The 23328-nt window shown below is 40.2% G+C and overlaps 1 protein-coding gene across 1 annotated transcript in view; it reads left to right on the forward strand.

Annotated features, from left to right (window-relative positions):
- Nucleotides 1-22790, forward strand: part of LOC147032903 (uncharacterized) — a 56543-nt gene extending 33753 nt beyond the window's left edge. Inside the window, exons 6-11 of the mRNA XM_085870924.1 lie at nt 1759-2043; nt 8430-8539; nt 15338-15539; nt 15846-15872; nt 17238-17482; nt 21102-22790. Of these exons, the coding sequence (XP_085727050.1) occupies nt 1759-2043; nt 8430-8539; nt 15338-15539; nt 15846-15872; nt 17238-17482; nt 21102-21125 (893 nt within the window). The 3' untranslated portion in view covers nt 21126-22790. The remainder of the gene's footprint in view (nt 1-1758; nt 2044-8429; nt 8540-15337; nt 15540-15845; nt 15873-17237; nt 17483-21101) is intronic.
- The last annotated feature ends 538 nt before the right edge of the window (nt 22791-23328 follow it).

The following is a 23328-nucleotide window of genomic DNA, read 5'->3' on the forward strand; positions in this document are numbered from 1 at the left end:
TCGATTTCTGATTTGTTTAGAACACATCTGATGTCCCTCTAAAACAGGGGTTCTGAACCCACTCACTTCCATTATCCATCTGGAGCGGCAATGCTCATCCTATTACCCAGACTAAACCTGAAGTGTCCTAAAAACTTAAAGTAGTAATTTTAAGTGTTTTAAGATCATTTTAATTCAACATAAATCAGAAATTAAATATGATGCAACATATAGGACATATGATCAGGTAATTCAATTGGAAACTTGCACTTGTGTTTTTTAGCTCGCTTGTTCGAAGAACAGAGAGCTATAGCGATACCCCCGGCGTGAGCGTGAAAATGTTAAAGTTTTTGGTGCAAGTTATTTTTTCCTTTTTTAATGTTTTTATCTACCACACTTTTTTATATGCCCGATATATATATATATATATATATATATATATATATATATATATATATATATATATATATATATATATATATATATATATATATATATATATATATATATATATATATATTGGGGCGTATTATGTGATACCGGTCGTCCATCCGTCTGTCCATCTGTCTGTACATCCATCTGTTTCTTTCCGCACTCGAACTCCCAAAGTTTTCAACTTTCACGTTTCATATTTGGTACATAGGTACAGACTATGGAGATGGTGTCGCGACATACGTTCGTCATCTAGAGTGGTTGCCATGGCAACCAGGATGCTGTTTTCCATGTAGTAGCACAATTCTGTATATACCTTCTTGTTCGGGCGTATATTGTGCTCACTTGCGCTCTTGTTACTGATTACAATATACAAATACATATATTGCTTTAAAATTATTTGGATCAGACTTCACTGCAATGCTTTATAAAATATGTTAATTATTAGACGAGTCTTTTAAAAACGATAAATGTATAAACAGGCGAGCATTGGGTGGCTTTGACACCAACTCTGGTTGAGACTTGCCCTGGCAATCAAGGAGTTGTAACACTCAAAGCACATCACAAATCTGCTTCACCTTCCAATTTTGTCTCATGCTTTCGTTTTTATTGACATCAGAGATGAAAACGCTGACTCACAAAGATAGTAAGATGAAAATGCGATGAGAACCTGAAGAGCTATGTGGCTGGTCTTTGGGTATACCGGGAGCATCCTGGCCGTGACGTGGGAAAGGTTCAGGCTGGGAAAATCGCTACATTAAATGAAAATGATAAACACATACATTACATGAATATGATTGACCCTTTGAACCCTAGCAGCAATTTCACCAGCTGCTATTCAAACTTCCAAATTCCCGAGCGGCTGGATTTTTTCTCCAGGGAGCCCAGGGTGGGGGAGCTGCAAGTCTTAGGAGTTCAGGGTTCAAAGGGTTAAGTACAACCGAAATTTAATATAAATGTGAATGTATGTCTAATTTTCGTTCATCGGAGTGTGTGATTTGAAAGTGGGATTTTTTTTTTCCCCTATTTTTGATTTGAAAGCGAGCTTCCATTACCCTCCTGGATACTCTCAAATGACCCCCTTGTTGAGAACCCCTGCCCTAAAATGTATAGAAGATGTATATGAATGTAAGATTTCATGATGCTATAAACATTTTTGTGCTGTAAGTTTAACTTAAGTTGGGCTATAATAAATTTAGTGTGTACTTACCAAGTGTGCAATGAATGAGTGGTACTGTGTATAAATTTGCAGCATGATTATGGCACCGTCAGCAATCTGACACCGAATGACTTGCAATTCAAACGATATCATTGTTCTCTTTATATATTTTTCTCCTCATCATGCAGTGCCAGCTCCGGTAGAAACCATATTGGTTTGGGAGCAAAGCAAGTCTTCAATTGTGGTCTACTGGAGGACACCAAATGATGGATTTTTCACTGGTTTCATTGTTACGGCCAAAGGGAATGACCGGAGCCAACACTCAACATCGGTGCTTGAACATCGACGTAATCAGACAAAATGGGCCGAGATCAAAGACTTGAACGTGGGCTCCAAATATAAGATCAGCATTGTGACTGTGATCAGATACTGGCACAGTGCGCGCGTCCTGCTGTCTGGAGACGTTTATACAGGTCCCTTGTCAAAAAAGTATTTCAAGTAGATTTAAATTTTTTTGTACTGGATACTAAGCCAGCTTTTTCATGCGCCAACATTTAATGATGCAAATCACTGCTTACTGAGAGTTTTTGTTGTCTGCTTTTCTTATGCTTTCATGAATGCATTGTGGTGGTCAGTTCTTAAAACTGATCAGTAAATTTTGTTCGCAAATGGATATTTTCTTCAACATGATTACGTTAAATTGCATGAAGGTTAGTGATGGAAACGACCATTTATTGCTGAAATATTGAAATCTAAAGAAAATGTGCTCACAAACTAACTCCAGTGTGCAGAGTGTGTGCAGCAGACCTCCCACCCCTCCCCCATAATCTGCCCCACCACCAACCAACTTAGCCTTGTTCCTTTTTATTCCAGTGAACATCACCTGGTATTCTGTTACAGATTTTCTGTGAGTGAGCATCTGCTTGTCAGACGCACTGCTGTGCCATGGCAAATAATTGTGTGTGTGTGTGTGTGTGTGTGTGTGTGTGTGTGTGTGTGTGTGTTAGAAGTCCAACACCACCTCCCAGTGGTCACCGGATGTAATGTAAGGTATTATACCTTGGGGCTATGGCTCTGCGCTTGAGGAGTACTATGAGTTTGAGTGCAGGATACCGTTTGATGGTGCCACTTAGCTCATCCCTGGCGTGTTCCCCCACAAAGAACTTGAAACTCTCCAGCAAATAAAAAATCAAAGAGAAGATGCCCAATCTGGTATTTTGGATCATGGAAAGTGAGATCGTTGTTGGACAGTGAAGGATCCTTTGAGACAGCGAGGCAGAGCCCTGAACAAAATTTTGCAGAGGACTGCAGAATAGACTTTGTAACCAGACAATTGGATCGACTTCATATTAGTGTTGCTGATGTCAAGTAGACGAAATGGTTAGGAAGCGCAACTTATCATGTTGGGAAGAGTATTGTCTTCGCTGCAGGCTGTGAAACACCCCAGGAAGGGCAAATAGACAAAGAGAAGAGGGTGTTGCTGTTCGCACAGACCCAGCTATTGATGCTTGAAATGCTGGAGGGGAGGAGAGATGTGGAAGACATTGAGTTCGAGACTTATTAAAGTAACTCTTCAGAGAGGAAACAGTGAGTCAGATCACATACACATTCTATCATGCTATGCATCAAAATTTGTGACCATAAGAACTGAAAATAATAATTTATTGAATCTGCAACAGGCACGAGATGAGATAGCACCACAGGAGTCAAATGTAGTATTGGGGGACTTCAATGCACGAGTTGGATTTCATAATTCAGCAGAATATGACCAGAGGGAACATGTATGAGGACTCTGTGGTTGTGGGAAAATTAATAATTATGGGAATTGAACTGCTGAATTTTCTTTCCTTAAATGAAGCTATCATCTCCAACACCTAGTTCCAGAAAAGGACATCTACAAACACAGTTGGTATCACCCCAAGTCAAAGAAATGGCATTGTCTCGACCTTACCATGGTTTGACAAAAGAACCGTAGGAGGTGCCTCAATATCACAGTTAAGCCTGATGCTGACTGCAGCATGGAGCACCTATTGCTGTGCATCAAGTTTCGGATATTGGGTTGGAAGTGCTGCCATACACCCAAGAGAAGCATCACCAGGTTTTATGTAGTTCAGCTCCGTGGGAGAAATGCATATGGCAAAGCAGACAAAGGAGATAACACACCTCGAGGGTGCTTTCAAAAATTGTCATTCTCTATGGCCAAAGATTTGTGGAAAGAGAACGGTTCAGTTGAAAAAAAGTGGTCATCGTTACAATCTTCTCCAATGGAAGCTGCAACATCAATGTTAGCTACTGAGAAGTGCAAGTATTCAGACTGGTTCGGGGAGAATGCTGATTCCCTTGAACATCTCTTCCAGAAAAGAAACCATCTGTATTCAAGATAGCTGAAAGGTGGTCATGAGAGTGCTCGGCTGAAGGTTGCAAGGGCTCGGTGGATCATCGGGATCCTTGGTGGGCCTTGAGAGCAGCCACGAATGCATGGTTTCTGGGAAAAGCACAAGAAGCCCAACAAAGTATTGGTCGCTAGATGAAGGTAGGGCAGTGTATCAGCGATATGCAGCATGCTCGATGTGGATTAGTACCATCAAAAACAAATGTAGTAAAAGATGAAGAAAGCAACCCATGCACCACAGTGGATGCTCAACATCATCAATGGAGAAGGCACTTCACAATGGTTTTTAACATTTAAAGCCAATTCTGCATCGAATAAGTTATGGAAGTAAAGTGGAGACCCATACGACATCAAATGATGGAGTTACTGACAATTAAGGAATTCGAAGAAAGCCATAAGCAAGTTTAATATTGGTACGTCTGGTGGTTCCTCGAGCATTGTGCCAGAGATTATCAAAGCTCACCTTGTGAAGGTCAATTTCTAGATCTATAATTGAACCTCTTGCATGTGGTATGGAAGGAGAGGAGGGTGCCAAAGGCTGTGCTCGTCCCCACACCCAAGAAGGGGGACCTTCATAAGTGTGATAACTGCTTGGGCATAGCACTACTGGATGTAGTTGAAAGGATGGTTGCCAAGGTTATACAGAGAAGAGTACAAGATGTAGCTGAAGATGTGATCCCAAAATCCAAGTGTGGATTATAAAAGGCAGTTCATGAAACACCCACCCAAGCCGATAGCAGAACAACCAATACTAGTTAAATACCATGAATGTTGCACGACCTTCAGGAGAGAGAGTGACAAGAAATGGCATAAAAGGATCTTTGAGAGACAGAAACATGTTAGAGAACAACGTGGAGAGGTCCAGTGCATATCTTGCTTGAGATGGTTCCACAGTTACGGAGGTCTGGCTGTCTACAATAATTGTAGATCAGCTGCACATGGAGTGTTTTGTATTGGGCTTTAAATTTTCTTCCCTCCTAGCTACCCCCCTCCCCCCCCCACCACACCTCCTTTGGAAAGGGTTGAGTAGCCACTAGCAACAGCAAAACAGAATAGTAATTACAATAATAATAATAATAATAAATAATTAATAAGGTGTTTGTGTGTGTTTGTGTGTGTGTTTGTGTGTGTGTGTGTGTGTGTGTGTGTGTGTGTGTGTAAAACAACGGCTTCTGTGTAATGAGTAATACATACATGTTGTGCTTTCCAAAAATGTGACTACCTTAACTTTATGGAATGGTGTTTAAAGTAATTGATTACATGAGAAGACAATGACATGCATTACGGTATTGATTCAAATAAGTGGTGTAACTTACTTGAGGTAAATATGTTGTTCGTCACCTTTTGACTTAGCCTGGCAACATTGTCGTCACACAATATGCTATTCAAGAATAATTCCCTGATCCCTTATGGTATGAGAGATCACAAAACTCAGTTGAAACTTTAACTTTCAGTCGTTTATGACGTACATTTACCATCAGGTGGAAGGCACCCACCGAAATATTCACGTAACCACAATAGGGGCGGTTTCCGACTGCGTGAGCTAATGCTCCAAGGACTAAACCAACACAGCCCTTCCTTGAATCAATAGATGAGCACGCACTTTTTTGTCAGCTTCCCTCTCCCTGCCAACTGATGGCACCCAAGCAATAAAATAACTTCTTCCCCAGAACAAACCATGATGCCCCACCACTGCCCTCTCTCTCCCCCCTTCCTTGAGGCTAACCAATCTCTCTCTGGCCATCGTGGTCTCTCCTAAAAGGGAACAGCAGACCGATCACCCACCCATGCATCCAACCAGTCAAGGAAAGGGAACTGTCCAAGGCCTGCCTACCACATGCTGGCTGACAGCTGGGAGGAGGAGACTTCTCCTTTGTTGGTGGGAGGGAAAAGTGGTGTTTCATCCTGTCCTTGTCTGACCTCACCTGGTTCAATAAAGAGGGAATTTGTGAACAATACATCTTCACCTGTCTAGTCAAAGATAAAAAGGCTCATTACCCTGGCGAGCTGCATGAAGTACAACCTAACCCGAACACATATCCTTAATACATGTTTCAAAATCTCCACACCTCGATTTCCATATTTCTCATTGTTCCAAATGTTCTCTTGAAGCTTGGATTGCAAGATACACCGGGATGTTGGTGAACAGGGAAATCACATCAAAAGAAACCATGATCTCATCATCTCATATAATAATGTCTTTCAATCTTTTTCCAAACTCAAAACTGTTTTTCATCGTCTATTGTGCTTGATTAAGCCAGCTGCGAAGCCAGCAAAATATTGCCTGAGACAGGGTCTGCTCTCAGTTTTTTGCTCAAATTGGTGGAGTCGATCTAGTTTTATTTTTAATTTTTGTTGGAAGCGCCTTCTTCTTCTTAAAAAATAAATATATATTCATATATAGATATATTTATATCGACTCCTCCCATGCTCTTCTGACTGAAGAAGCTGCATAAAGCAACCATGAAAGGCTACCCAAGTTAAGCCCTTTGCTGTTTCAAACCCTTCCCAGAGTTCCTCCACAGCCGTAACGACATTCATAAATAGTACATACTTGAGAATCCCAATGCTTCACACCCCCTCAGCTGCCAGACCAGTTTAATCCCTTGCTGGTGAATCATCAGCGACAGTGCAGATAGAAATGTGCACCACTGAGGCTCCCAAGCATGTACCACATGTAAACGTCAAAAGCAGTCAATATACCTCGTACAAATGAAAAAACAAAGACCCACTCACATCTCTCACCTATGAAAGAGACATGCACCACTGAGGCTTAGGAGACACCATTCTTCCACGAGAAAGTCAATCAACTCAAACTTATCTGATGGAGGTGAAAAACGCTGTCTCAGGCGTCGTTCCAGAATATCCCATAAATGGTCAATTGCGTTAAGATCTGGTGACTGAGAATGCCATGACATATGTATAACATCAGTGTCATGCTTATCAAACCATTGGGTGACAACACATGCTCTGTGGAAGGGGGCATTGTCATCTTGGAAGACACCCCTCCCGGCAGGCAAGAAATGCTGCAACACAGTGTGAAGATGATCACTCAGTTCCATTAAGTAGCGATTGGCATTTACCTTGCTTTCTAAGGGAATGACTGCACCCAAAACAAGCCAGGAAAATGTACCCACAACATTACAGAACCGCCAGAACCCTCCACTGTTGGAAAAAAGCACTCAGGGTTATCGAGTTATTTGGATTGGTGCCACACGTGCACTCCTCCATTTGTTGAGAACATAGTGAAGGATGATTCATCTGACCATATCATATTTCTCCACTGCGTGGGAGTCCATTGCCTGTGCTCTTTGTGCCACTGGGCTCGCAAATTGCATTTCCAGGTGAGATGAGTGATTTGTGCACTGCAACCTGACTCTGGTGTCCTGCTCGATGGAGTTCTCGGTGGACTGTTTTTGATTAAACTGGCTGCTCGTACCCCTGGTTGAAACTTACATTCAATTGATCTGCAGTTTCTCGTCTGCTTTGCCTTGCTCTTCAAATTAATGCAGGGATATCATGATCCTGGAGTGTATGATTCCGCATACTGTTGCCCTTTGCCGATTACGTCTTTCTCTCGGAGTTCCATTCCAACATCACCTTTGATACCGTTGCTTGTGAAGCATCAAAAAGTTGAGCTATCTTTGGCACTGAAGCTCCTGCCAAATGTGCCTCAACAATCACCCCTTCTTTCAAAGTCACTGAGGTCTCCTCTTGCAGCCATGCTCGCCATAATTATAGGCAACCAGTGTTTTTGCCACCAAAAATTATTGGATAGAGAGCAATGTGTATTAGGGCAGGTTGTCATGATGGAGGAGAAACCCGTTCTTCCACTTTTTTGGTCTTCTTCTTTCGTCATCTTCCAGCAACAAATTTCCTTCCCGAAACCTTTGAAACCACTTGAAAACAGTCTTCTTTGTCATAAATGCCACGGCACACTGGCATGTCATAAAATGGGGCTTGTTGCATGACGGCAAGTGAGAGAGAGAGTTAATGAAATAAGCTCTGCCCACTGACCTCAACAATGTTCATGCATTCATTAGTAGTTGCACCATTCACCTAACTTTTTGATCACACCATATATATATATATATATATATATATATATATATATATATATATATATATATATATATATATATATATATATATATATATATATATATACTCTTTGAGCCTTTATCACTATTATAAAATAAATACTGAGCTGATGCTGCAACGAAATATTGCTCTTCCTCCTCTTCCTAGTCTTCCTCCCAATCCTCCACCTCCTATTTGTTCATCCTCTTGTTGAATCAATGTGTTATCTTCATTGACCCACTGTCAGTGCACTGCCTTCCACCCTATATTACATCTCTTCCACGAGCTACGACTTTGTATGCAGTAGATAAATAAATATAATATGAACGTGATCCAACTCAACATTGCATGGTCAATTGTGCGAAAATTATTTTCTTGTCCTTTCAGATTCAAAGAAATTTAAGGTTAAAATGACTTTTTTTGAAGACTTCAAAAACAGCCTGAGAAATCCATATGGGAATTTCTACTGGAGCCTTTGTAAAAACCTAACCAAAGAGGTAAGGTCGTAGTATGGGGGTATTCATAATTTCCCGACATTGTCTGGTTGAAAATGAGTTTGGATCATAAAGGCCGTTACAAAAAAAATAAGGGAGCATTAAAATCTCCAGGGTACGTAGATTACAGTACACCTGAGAACCAGTGCGGATTTCTTTACCTTGAGCTCTATTGTTCCACTCAATGACTGACACAGAACACTTTGGGAACAGGTGTTGCTCAGAGGGAAATGAATGCACAATCCCTGAGGACAATGGTTCTCAATTGTCATTGTTGTCATGGCAACCCCTTGAATAATTTTGTATATAAAAAAATTCAAAGTAGATTAAAAAATACTTCTTTTTATCATTAACAATATTATATGAAATGTAAAATTAATAATACTCTTTGGTGTACAAAGCTGTGCATGGTTATAATCGAATTATTAAGCACCTTTGAATGCCTCATAGATATTGCCATCGATAGTCTCTAACTTGAACATGAACATTTGAGGTATGGAATCAACTTCCAGTTCAATTACAATTTAAAATGATGTGTTTATATTTAACAACTTTGTCGAACTGTACTTACTAATCTTTAATGAAGAGTCAGTAAGTTATCACAGGCACTCTGACCACATTCCAAATTATGGCTCCAGCTACAGTTGGAAAGGCAAGACGGTTACACAAGAAATGGCAAATCTCTCTGTAAACCAATATTTCCCCATAATTTATGTGTAATCAGCCATGTCTACCTTTTGTTCATCACTAGCTATGAAATATCACATGCATACCATTTAAATATCACAGGCTTGTCACTGCCAATCATCGTCAATTCTCCTCTTTTTTGTGTAGCATGTCGAGGCTCATTGAGGAGCTAAAACATCGAATGGATCCAGATGTAACAGAACAAAAGGAACAGCATAAGAAACTGAGGGAAACACACCAACAGCAGGGTTGAGGGACAAAATACAGGCATACTTGGAGAAATAAGGGATGTGGGGAAGAATGAGGCCGAGGGGAGGACACACGCGGTGAACAAGATGGATACAGCCGCAAATCCTCAGGAAGAAAAAACTGGAAACGTGGAAAGAGGTGCGCTTTGGGATGGTTAACTGGGGCAGAAAAGATCACGGTTTTGGATGGGAGTTTTGGGCATGGTTTTGGAACCCACCGCATCAATATCATGTCTTGATCCGAGATGTTCTTGAAGCCATGGAGGGAAGAATGAGGTTGAAGACAATGTGAAAGTTGCTTCGTATCCCAACTGAAAACCATCACAGAAAAAAAAGGTTCTTCTTTTCAAAAATAAAACCTGATAATGATGAACGAATTCCTCTCACCTTAATGTATCACCCCAATAATCTTGCAGTCAAAATAATTATCCAAAGAAACGTTAAAATCCTTCAGGATGACACAGAAACTACTTCCATCTTCTCTCAACCACGTCTGTTTTCATTCAAACGAGACCAAACTTTGCGAAATTTTCTGGTTCAAGGCACACTACCTTCCAATGTACCACCTGGAACATTCAAATGTCTGCGCAGTTGTTGTAATACCTGCGACTTCATCACCCCCACAACATCAATATCAGGTCTTAAGCACACTTAAGCACAGGTCCTGAAGATAATTTTACCTGTACCACCTCCAATGTAATCTGCTGTGTTTCTTGCTCACTTGCAATAAACTACATCAGTGAAACTGGACGACGGCTTGGAGACTGCTTAAGAGAACACTGCCCGATACGATGTCAGTACCAACAATGATAATATCCGCAAACTGGTTCCTCGTCACTTCAACTTGGCAGGACATGCTATCCATCATATGTCTGTTTGTGGTTTGATACTCCACCATGGAAGCAATGACTCCTGGAAACTCAAACAACAGTATTTCATCCAAAAACTTGGACCAACAGTACCAAACGGCCTATATGAAAATTTCTCTCTCTGCGAGTCACTCTGTCCACTCAGGCTCATCCTTCACCCCTCTTTTCATTTACTTTTTTAGTCTATTTCCTTCTTCCTTCGTCATCTTTTGCTTCCTTTTCCCCTCGACCTTCTCCCCCCCTCCCCAATCCTCCTCTGCCTCCAATCCCCCCCTACACCAACCCACTCCCTTCTGCACCTCCTACACTCTTCTGTACCCCCACTGCCCTCTACAATGCATTATTCCCCTCTCCACTGCCACTCCCCTCAATATCCCCTCATTTCCTCCACACCCTCCACCATCTCCCTCTCACCTCTTCCACAGTTCCTCCCTTTCTTTGTCTTGTCATTCTATCTCCCTTCTTTTTCTTATTCTTCCTTTTCTTCTTCTTCTTCCTCTTCCCCCAAACCAACATGTCACTCATGACGTTTCACCCTGAGCAATACATGACACATGAAGTACACACCTCTGTTCAATCGGCGTTCCTCATTCCCAGCGCGTCAATGATGAAGTCATTTGCGGAAGTCTCTTTTCACCACCCCCACTCCCTCCCCCGCTAGATTTCCTTTCTCTTTTGCTCCAACGAAGGGTAAGGCCCAAAATGTCAGCCTCTCTTCTCTCCATGGAGGATCAATCAACATCTAAGGTATTATATTTCCCATTTGTTTTGATTACCTTTTAAATACCTTTACCTCTATGTATATACATCCATATTTACTTATTTATTTGTTTAGTTTTTTAAATGTAAAATCTACACATCCCATATTTTAGGCGCAATTAGGGACTGTGTCCTCGATGAGGACTCACATTATTATTCATCCACTATGTACTACTCTTTCGCTCCTCTTTTTCAATTCTTTTTCTGAGGGCCAACTGTTTACATCATGAATGGTCACCAATTTTATTCCAATTGATAATACTTGTATACATTCCATAACTGACACCCTCAACGATGGACCACTCGGCTGGCCTTTTTGCCATTGTTCCCAAGTAATGAAATCGATCATTGCAGCTGAACTCAAGACTCATCTCTTTTCTCATGATGTGATTTCTGGTCATTTGCTTGGCTTGTGCCCAGGCCAATTAAAAGGCTCAATGCCTAAACTCGGTGTTTGCAGCTAAACCTTGTGTCCGAAACCCATCGCTTTCTCCAACCACCTTACCCAGTCGCACCCAACTGTCCCTGGACTCCGTGTTCGTTTCTCCTGACAAGGTGGAGAGCTTGCTTTCAAATCTCGACTCAGATTCTGCAACCGGTCCAGACAGCATCAGCCCATGTGTCCTAAAAACCTGCTCTTCTGCTCTTGCTCACCCTCTCTCTGTTCTATTCACCCTCTCATTTGCCCAAGGTCATCTGCCATCTGCTTGGAAATCAGCAAACATTACCACCCTGCATAAAAAGGTGCAAAAACAGATCCCTGCAACGACAGACCAATCAGCCTTCTCCCAATCATCAGCAAGGTTATGGAATCCATCATCGCTTCAGACATGAAATCCTTCCTCTTCTCCAATGGCTTGATTTCTGATCTTCAATTTGGTTTCAGACCAGGTCACTCTACCCTGGATATGCTGCTTCTGCTCTCCCAACAATGGATGGAGGTCCTCAATGCCGGACATGAAATCCGAGCCATATCCCTGGACATATCACGTGCTTTTGACACAGTCTGGCACCCTGCCCTGCTCACCAAACTCTCTTCCTATGGTATCCAAGGCCATCTCCACTCATAGCTCGCAGACTTCCTCTCCAGTCGCAGTCAACATGTGGACCTAAATGGAGTTCTTTCATCCTCCCTTCCTGTCCAGGCTGAAGTTCCTCAAGGTAGCGTTCTGGGCCCTGTTCTTTTTCTGGTTTTCATCAATGATCTCTCCGACTCTCTGGAAAATCCTCTTTATCTCTTTGCTGACGACTCCACCCTATGCCGTACCATCTGTCATCCCTCAGACCGGCAAGCAGCAGCTTATTTGCTCAATGCAGATCTGGGTAAAATCACAAACTGGTCCAACACGTGGAACATGTCTTTCAATTCCGACAAATCTCACACTCTCACTATGTCTCTCTGAAGGACCGTTTAGAATCCCCCCTCCCCCTTCCACTTTCTCAACAATTCTCCAGAAGAAGTCCTTTCTTTCAAGCTTCTGGGTCTCACTATATGCCATGATCTTTCCTGGGAAAGTCACATCTCCAACCTGGCCTCCGATGCCAGTCGCCGACTGGGAATCCTCCATCGTGTAAAGTCCTTCCTCGGCCCACCTGAGCTCCTAACCACTGACAAAGCTTTCGTCCAAAGCCTGATGGAGTACTGCTCTCCCCTCTGGGCTGGTGCTCCTGCCTCCCACTTTTCTCGGCTTCACGCTGTGGAAACCAAGGCATTTCGGATCATTGGCATCTCCCGCGATAATGCTGAGTCTTTGGGCCTCTCACTCAATCACCGCAGGTTGGTCGGTGGTCTTTCTGTCTTCTACCGTCTCCTCTCCAGCCTCGCCCCCCCCCGCTCTCTCTGCGATTTGTCCCCACCACATTTCCGCAGGGCGCTCAAGGTCCGCCAACAACCCCTTTCTGTTAAAACTACCAAAATCACGAATCACTGCTCACCTTCACTCTTTCATTCCTCTTTTTTTCCCCATCTTTGGAATAAACTCCCTCACTCTATTCTTTCCCATTCTTCCCTCCAGGCTTTCAAAACAGCTGTTCACCACCACCTCTTATCACCCCCCATCCAAATCCTCAATCTTTTCTACCCCCGATAATCCACCCAAGCCCACCTCCTTCAAATTTCCTGCTTTCCTTCCTAAAAGTCCCTGTAATGTCCATCTTGTGTTCCCCATGTTCCCCACCCCATCCCACTCCCTTCCACAGATCTCCTAATGTCTCTGTTCCCCACTGTTTTGTCCTTCCCACTCCCGCCCCTCTTGTCTCATGCCCCCCTTGTTGTGCATTGTATGTTCGCTCGCATATGAGCCTCGACAAGGTATACAAAAAAAAACTAATACTAATAAAAAATTCAACCTGGAGATGCTCCTATTCCAACAAGGGATTGATAGCGTGAATCTCAAACACGACATCACAGCGAGATCTCACTGAACATCTCCCCTGCATTTGATTTCATCACATATCCAGGCCAGAGTTCCAAACTGTCAGATAACGATATCTAGGTATTGACCATCAGTTTTTCTGCAAACTCGCAAACAGCCGTTTACTTTCGATGGCATTATTTCTCAAGTTCAACCACAAGAGGTTGGTGTCCATCGAGGTAGTATTCTGGAAGCAACACTGTTCTTTCTGTACATCAATGGACATCACAAATAACACATGTTGCATATCACTTTGTGAAAGATCAACTCTGTGCAGGAAAGTTCCTCACACCTCCACCAGGCTGCAGCAGCATCCTCCCACAGGTAGGCGGCCTCTCTACCGGTGCTGAGAAAATACGCAACTTGAAATCTTTCCTGTGAAAACTACGAATAACGTATATTTTAATCCAGGAAACGTGTAAACTTTTACAATATGTCTCCAAATAGTGTCATCGAAACATGCGTTTCATTTGTCAACTTCCAATAATATTAGTATGTCTTTTAATTGTAAGAAAAACAAGTATTGCTATTTTTATCTTTCTTAATGGTCAGTTGGGCTTCTCTGCCATCCTCATTTTAGAATGTTGGCGAAGACCTTCATTGGAAGTGTCATGGTGTTTAATATATATATATATATATATATATATATATATATATATATATATATATATATATATATATATATATATATATATATATATATATATATATATATATATATATATCTTGACCCCGAGCCCACCGCTGTGGCTGCTTTCCATCTTGCCCCTCATGAGACCATCGAATCTAAGGCACAATGCGTAATTGCCACCTTGTAATAAGAATCGGTGTTTCATGGTCTGTTTCTTCATCAGTGAAAGCAGGTTGTCTTACCTCGTAGTCTTTCACCAGTTTATCTTGCTTTTCTTGCTCCCCCCCCCCCCACCCCCGTCACCTATCTGAATAAGCTTCACCTTTCCAGGTGAAATGGTGACCAATTTTATTCCAATTGATAATATACGTGTCGCAACTGACACCTTCAACTATAAATCAGTCAGCTGGCCTTGTTCCCCATTATAAACAAAGTAATGAAATCGATCATTGTAGCTCAACTCAAGACTCATCTCTTTTCTCACACTTTGATTTCTGACCATCCGCTTGCCTTCTGCCCCGGCCAATTCACCCTTGACATGCTCTTTCTATTTCAACAACTGCAACTGCTAAAAACCTGTTTGCCTTTTACACATAACCCTGTTCTTCATGCCGTGGTGCATCCATTCACTAATTTCCTCCTGTATACCTTTCGGCTCACCTTTTGTATGTTGCTTACCTTGAGCTTTTTTTGTCCGACTCTAACACGATCCTCAATCCCATCAATGTAGCATACTCTTTATAGAGTGTCGATGCTGCCAAATAAGTTAATGGGCAAGCTTTATTTATGCTGAGCCTTTGAAGCAGTCAGGGCAACAAATTGTAATTTGTTCAGGGTGCCGGTAATAACTCACATACTCTTCTTCAAGGATACAGAGCCATCTTTAACATCTACCATCTAATCGTAGCAGATGGGGCACCCAGTTCAACATCCATCCGAGGGATGGCACACACATCGATGCCTCATCCTGCCTGTAAAACACCAGGATGATAGTTTGTAGCTGGGTCGAGATCTGAATGAATACTCGAGACCTCTAAATGTAGCGTATCCTGCCAGCCACCAATACCTTTATATGTGATCATTAAATGCACATTGCACTCTTTACAAAAGTGCATGAATAGGATGTTTAAGTTGCCAGCCCTTTTGTTCAGCTCATTTCCGTTTTCATTTCTCTTTCCACTCTCTGCCAACAGTTTGAATCCTTTTTTCAGCCTCACTTGCATGGATTCCAACGAGTGGTCATCAAGGGTTATGCCAAAGGCAGCATCATTGCATACGTTCGCATGCACTTTGTGCCCAGCAGCAATGTAACAAGCAAACATATCAAGGATGTTTTCAAACAAATTCCGGAGACCATGGCTGGCTTGCGCATCAGCAAAGACATTCTAATAGAAGGTCAATGCCGGAATTTAACCCCTCCATCATCACGTGATAAAAAGCCCGACTGTGCAAACCATTTCGTCTTTGTTTTTATTTTTATTTCTTTAAAATATTAATAGTTTATCTTGGTATCCAAAAGTACATTTTAAAGGGGTTCTCGCTGTTGCAACACAAATATATATGGCAACAATTGCTTCCAATGGCAGCAGGAGAGGTTAACACTATTTCTTTTACCAATTGCAAATGAACCTATTTTCTGAGTAAATTGTGCCACTTTCTAAATGACATGCTTCTCCATTTCATACTTTCACTTTTTTGCAGAAGTCGACAAGGATCGTTCTCATAAAGGCAAGTATAATCTATGATTCATTTGTTGTGAGCGTTCATGTGAATCGAAGTGTGAACTCGTACGGCCAGGCCACTCGGTAGAGCGCATACCTCCACCAGGCTGATTAGTTTACGTATTATATTCCACCGATAGGCCGAATCTGGATTCGGACCTCAACGAAAGTTTAGTCATCTCGTTCTTGTCACCTAACCAACTCATCCACCAAGTTTCGGCCAAATCTGTCCACAACTTTTTGAGACATCCTGCTATATGTCATTTTAGCACTCTCAATCAATGGTGAAGAATTACTTTTTAAAATTCTCGGAGGATCCAGATTTTCACAACAATATAACAATTTCATCCTCGGTACATACCCAAGCTCTCCACCAAATTTCATCTGAATCCATGCGCAACTTTTTCACATATTTTGTTCGCAAACAAACGAATAGACAGACAGACAGGGGTGAAAACATATCCTCCATCCACATTCGGTGGCGGAGGTAATAAAAATCGGTGGTTACAGAGAAGTCTGTTAAATTTGCATGTGTGTGATAGTGCATGACCTTCAAATGATTCCTCAAATCTTGCAGTTGTGTTTCATGGTGAGACACATGATCAAAACATAGCTCAGAAGTATTCGCCTTTGAGTTTCCTAGTTTTTATTTGATTTGTGATGGAATAAGATTTGATAACAAACTGTCATCTTCATGCAAGGCAAGTAAGCTGTGACATCATTGAGTGAAGCATCCTTTAGTGGTGATGACAATGTGTAAACCGGCTATCCTGTCTATGCCTGATGTTGGCTTAATGGTTAGGGAGGCAGGCTTTGGATCCTAGGGTCCTGAGTTCAAATCCCACTCAGCTGTTGAATTAACACCAGGTGGGGTTAACTCGGCCTGTCATCCTTCCGAGGTCGGCAAAATGAGTGCCAGCATGCTGTTGTACTGTGTCGGAGTGGCGAGAGTGTCCAGGATTGTGCCCAATAGCCAAGGAGACAGCTTAAGCAGCACCAATGCTCTGCACAGAGTATGGTCCCAATCTCCTCTCCTATCCCATCTCCAAACAATTACAAAATTTATGTTGAAGATCCCATTGCACCTTTTGAAAATAGACTGTTATATGTGGCGACACATTATGTGCACTTGTACAAGCAGACACAGCATTCGAAGTACAGCTATACAGTACTTTGCCAATGTTGAACCATTAGCGAATTCTGGTTAGATATGAAGTCTTAAAATGAGTAAGGTGATGAAGGAGGCATTAACAAAATGTATGCATTATCAAATATTTCCATGTGCATCAAATCCTAAAATTTCCAAATGGTGAAAATGTCATCTGTAATAAACAGTAGAGAATATCCTATTAATACAAATTCTTATGCACAGGTCCACATTACAAGATTCCACTGACGATTGCATGCGCCGTAAGTTTCTGCATATTGGTGGTAGTCATTTTGGGAGTCTGGGCCTATTTACGGAATTCATTCAAAGAAGAAAATCATCCAATGGAGCCACAAGAGAAAGCTTTCAATACCTGCGTCAACATGCCAGGCATTCCAAATGTGCAAAAGGTGGAGAATATCTACGAGCCAAGCATGCAATGTCCACAAAAGGTGGAGAATATCTATGAGGTGAGTTCAAAAAATAAATATATAAGTACAGTACTTATTTCTACCAATCCCTTTCCATTATCCCCATTTTCTTGCTTGTGGAGTATCTTGAGTCTGTCTTGTCGTGCTATCCTCTAGTCTTCCAAGATGACAACCCACCGCTACTTTATGCTGTTTTTCTTTCCTACTTGTGATGTTTTCTGCTCTGGTTGACTCTTTCCTCCAGTCTATCTGCAGCTTCCTTTATCCACATTTACTTTGCTTGTCTGGTCTTCTTCTCTTTTCACACACAAATTGTCCACTAATCTCCTTCTGCTATATTGTTCCTTTGTCTGTCCTTATTCAAAGTCTATTCTGTCTGATGTTTCCTTGTTTCTTCATCCATATTATAGACATGTTGGTTCCCATCATGTTTAGAGCAAAGCAATCAAGCATTGTGGAGTTACCATGATTAACAGTGTTGAGAAAGCTGATTGCCAACCGACCATTCTGATTTGCATTCGGTTCTCTCAAGAAGATAATTCTTTTTTAATTTTACTTCTGTAGAAACAACAACTTTTAAAGTTGCTTTCTCAATTGCCTTATCAGTTTCAGTTAACTTTTCCACTCATGAAGCAATCAAACAGAAAATACAGGAAACATCCACCACATTATTAGAACAGTGGAGGAACCGAAATAAAAGTTTGTAAAATTTCAGGTCTCCATGACAATGGATTGTGATTAAAAATATGAAGAGATAGAAATATAGAAATATTGTGAAATAAGATGGAGTACGTAAAATGAGAATAATAAGGAGATGGGCAAATAGAAGCTAAACAGAAAGGAACATAAGTGAGGGATTGGAGTTGTCGGAGGAGTAATCAGCTGATATGGAAAAGTTTTGCATTAGCATCGCGATATCACTTATTACTCAGTTATTACCAGTGATTGAATACCAAATCGTTTTGTTACATACTACTCGAATGATAAACTTTTGTGATTTTGTTTAAAGCTATTGCTAACATCAATAAGTTGCCATATAAGGCTCACTTTAAGCGAATTTGATAACATCGGTTCAGTGTAAATAATCGTTTTTTTTGCAAAGGAAGTTCTGGTTTGTTGTAAATGGTACATATTAGGTTGTCTTGTTGGGTAATTATGAATTACTTCATTTTAAAGAAAAATTTGAGCATCTTTCTGGGGCAATTAATTTCGATTCAGCCAGAACATTTGTAACCTGAAATGAAAAATATATAGTTCGTTCTATTTTCAGAAAAAGAAAACTTGAATGCGCATGTGAACCTTCAATGAATATACAGTAATTCTCATAACTCTATTTTTGTAATGGCAATATTTTGTCCAGCTGTAATTTTAAGGAGTTGCCCCAAACAACGATTCCATAATTCAGTCGAAGCAAAATCAAGGTGGAATATAGTACAAGAACTGATTAAGGAATAAAATATTTCAATTTATTTATGACACCAACGATTTGAGGAATTGATTTGCATTAATTAACTTGTATGCATTTCCCTTGTTAATTCTTCATCCATCATGAGTCCTATATATATATATATATATATATATATATATATATATATATATATACATATATACATATATACATATATATATATATACATATATACATATATATATACATATATATATATATATATATATATACATACATATATATATATATATCCTGGTGTTGGCGCAGTGGTTAGGGCAGCGGCTTGGGATCCAAAAGGCCCTGAGTTCAAGCCCCGTTGGGCCACTGAATTAATACACCAGGGGGTTGACTCAGCCTGTCATCCCTCCGAGGTTGGCAAAGTGAGCACCAGTGTACTGGGCCGGTGTATACCCCGGTTAGAATAGGTGTACCAGATCCCTGTGTCATAAGAGGCGACCAGGGTTGCGTCAGGAAGGGCATCCGGCGTAAAACCTGTGCCAAATCATTATGCGGATCATAACGGATGATCCGCTGTGGCGACCCCTAACGGGAGCAGCCGAAAGAAGAAGATATATATATATATATATATATATATATATATATATATATATATATATATATATATATATATATATATATATATATATATATATATATATGAACTCTCAATATACTTATCTCATCAAATAAGATAAGTCAAGGAAGCACAGAGACAGAATTTCCAAAAAAACACAAAATTAGTTTTCTCTACATTTAATGACAATCTATTTGCCTTTATCCACCCAGAAACAAGCTGTAGTTCTATATTGAGAGTATCTGATATGATATTTACATCACAATGAGAAAAAAAGGTGAGAATCGTCATCAAATAGAATGAAAGACAGCACATCAGAGGCTTTGAAGGGGTATCGGCATTGCTTTTGAGAAAAATTGAGAGGGGGGTAGGAGAGTTGGGGGGCTGATGGGGTGGGAGAATTGCCAGGGCAAAAGTAGGGGGTGGGTGTTGGAGAGTTTGTGTACTGTGTTGTCTCTTTCGATATATATATATATATATATATATATATATATATATATATATATATATATATATATATATATATATATATATATATATATATATCTCTTCTTCTTCTTCTTTCGGCTGCTCCCGTTAGGGGTCGCCACAGCGGATCATCTGTTATGATCCGCATAGTGATTTGGCACATGTTTTACGCCGGATGCCCTTCCTGACGCAACCCTGGTCGCCTCTTACAACACAGGGAAATGGTACACCTACTTTAACCGGGGTATACACCGGCCCAGTACACTGGTACTCATTTCACCGACCTCGGAAGGATGACAGGCTGAGTCAACCTATATATATATATATATATATATATATATATATATATATATATATATATATATATATGTATCTATATATCTATATATTACTCTTTAGTTTTAATGTAATTCTCTCTGTGAAACAAGTTTTCTAATATCACCTTATTTTGTCTTTTTCCTCAATCTCATCAATGTGAAAGTTTCTCGACATATCATTTTGCAACTCTGTTGATGAATGGTCTTTTTGCTTTCAGTAGTATCACCTTCTCCTGGCTAACTGCAGTTAACTCCACCTCCCTCTGCACACTTTTCCCAGCTTCCCTGGTCTTCACCTTTTTTGTTCACCCTTATAACTCTGATCATTGTTTATTCTAATTGCCAATTAAACCTGGGTTTATAAATGATAAGCAAAGTCAAATTTTGTTTTTACAGTGTCTGCATTTTGTTGAAAGTTTTCTTTCAAGAAAACTTTTCCGTGTGAAAGTAATTTTCCTTCCTTGTAGTGCTTTAAATAATTATTGCTAGTATTTGCCATATTTCAGCTGAAAAGTGGTATGGAAGCAACTTCAGGTTGAACAGGGTCATATGTACCTGTTAGGGCTTTATTTAATTCCAACATGGGATCGATGGGCTATGTTTGCCTATGTATTAACAATCTACAAACCCAGACGGACTGATTTCTTCAGTTCAAAATGATATGTCATGAAAGTGCCCATCTCGTCTAAACTATTTCCAATCTGTAATTATTACTCAAAATCCCATGTTAGCCCATTCTCCCCTTAATTTCATGGCTTTCTCTATGTGTTTTGATTATTGTTTCACAGAATAAATTGTTTATTGTGAAGCAGAAACAATGAACTTATACTGGAAGTGCTCTTTCTGCAGAATATCTACACATTGAAGAAGTGAAGTTCATCTTTCGAAGCAATTGGACTTTAATTGTGTAAAACATGTCTGGCCTCTTTGAAAGGAATTTTTTGTTAGTTGGCTTATGCCTTACTACTTCACTGCCTGATTTAGATTGATTTTATCGACAATGAATATCGCATATATTTATCTCAAATAACAATTGCAGGGTCAGTCCTCCTGACATGGGAAATCTCGAGGGTGAAGTGTGCGTCTGTGTGCTGACAGCTCACCCCAGAAATTCAAAACGGAATTCTGAGTCAGATGTTTACCCTATAAAACAATGCATGGCTTCCATAATAAAGCAATAACTGATAGCAATAACAATCCAATTGTATCAAAATAATACATGTATAATGGGATGTTCCAGTTCAATTAATTGCATCATAATATAATTAATTTATAAACAACATGCAGTCAGTGCTTATTTAAGCAATTGCCAGCTGTTGATTCAATGATTAATACCTGTACTTCATGAGTTTGAGAGTTTTGTCTACAAAGTATTATATATGATGTTGAAGTGTACTTTAATGCATTTGTAATTATTTAATAATAAATACATAATCCATGGTTTTATAAACGTAAATATAAAATATATTAGTATACACATAGTAAAGTCTACCTATCTGGTCATTGGACTGGAAGCAACTTCAGCCTGGGTTAGAATCTCGACCCAGCTGTAAACCGTCATCCTGGTGTTTCCCAGGCAGGGTGAGGCATCAATATGTGTGCCGTCCATCAGATGGACATTCGGCTGGAGGACCCATCTGCCAGCGATGGTTGTTGGTGGATATTAAAAACCCCATGATGTCTTTCGCATAGAGTTGACAACTTGTTTCCAGCACCCTGAACAAATTACAAATTTCTGCTCAAATTTTTGCCAGTCTGCACTTGGTAAGTGGCGAGTCTGTCAAATCCCTCAGCGTGAGTTGAGAGAGGCCTTCATCTTCATGCTGCAGTGGACTGAAAGCAGGATGATGATGATCACAATGATGATGTGGTCTCTGTTTAAAGAAACCACAATGTGAATGAAGAAAGCAGACATTTTTCAGATGTAAAAATCTGCTTTGAGAGATCACTTGCTCTTTGCAGACACCTGTATTTTGTGGCCAGTTTTTGCTTATGGCAGTTATTTTTTCTTATGTATGTCTGCTACACTTTGCACTTTTAATCCATTACAATCAAGTACACTAAAAAACACAGAAGATAGACAATTTATTTGTTGGTCTTCGTGCTGAATCTGCTAGATTCCATTTTTCCCCACTTTTAAAAGTACATATGAATGCAATTCAAATGAATAATGCAGTGGTTTTTATGGATGTTTTAGATGGACAACCATTTTCAGGGCAGATTGGCCACTTCCACCAAGTACATTGATTGAAATGAACCACATTTCATTTACAGCACACATCACATGCTCAATTTTCAGTCCAAATTCAGTCCGTTAAACGAACCGTTAACCATCCTTTTCGCTGCACATGGCACATTGATTTAGTTATTGTCTATACAGGTCATCATGCAGTTAAAATACTTTGAGACACAGCTATAATCAATCTTCTAATTCGTATCAATTTTGTGTGGGTCTTATAAACCAGTAGTCTTGAGTACATTCAATGATGGTGTAATGCAAAATTTTCAAATAAAGCAAACATTTTTGGGAAGCATTTATTATAATTATCCTGTGATGTTTTCTTTCAAATTATTAATCACCTGAAATGCCATATCGTCAGTCACATGGAAGATAAAACAGGTGCAACTGTGTTTCCACTTCGATTATCCTAAATATCTTTTGGAGGAAGTTTCAACTTCAAGAAAGGTCAAAAGGTTACAGTTATCTTGGAAACTGTATTAGAGCAGTATTCTCATTGATCTGGTACACTGAACACTTGTACAACTTCACTGTAAAGTGCACTGTGCTAATGAAATAGTTGTTAGTGTTCTTATTATTTAGAAGACAGAGAAACCCCGCCCCATTTCCTTTCTCTTTTGCTCCAACGAAGGGTAAGGTCCGAAATATCAGCATCTCTTTCATTCAAGGCAGATCGATCACCATTTAGATTTTAGAGTATTATATTTCCTATTAGGCCTTAGTTATTTTCTAACTTGGCTTACAGATCCGCCGACGGTATATTTGCCGAAATGAAATATAAATATAAAACACATTTTTAGCATTTATAAATTTTCTGCCGAAGGTGCAAAAGTTTCA

Source organism: Eptatretus burgeri, chromosome 2 (assembly GCF_056783735.1).
Source record: "Eptatretus burgeri isolate ZD-2024b chromosome 2, Ebu_testis_v1, whole genome shotgun sequence".
NCBI classification, from domain to species: domain Eukaryota; kingdom Metazoa; phylum Chordata; class Myxini; order Myxiniformes; family Myxinidae; genus Eptatretus; species Eptatretus burgeri.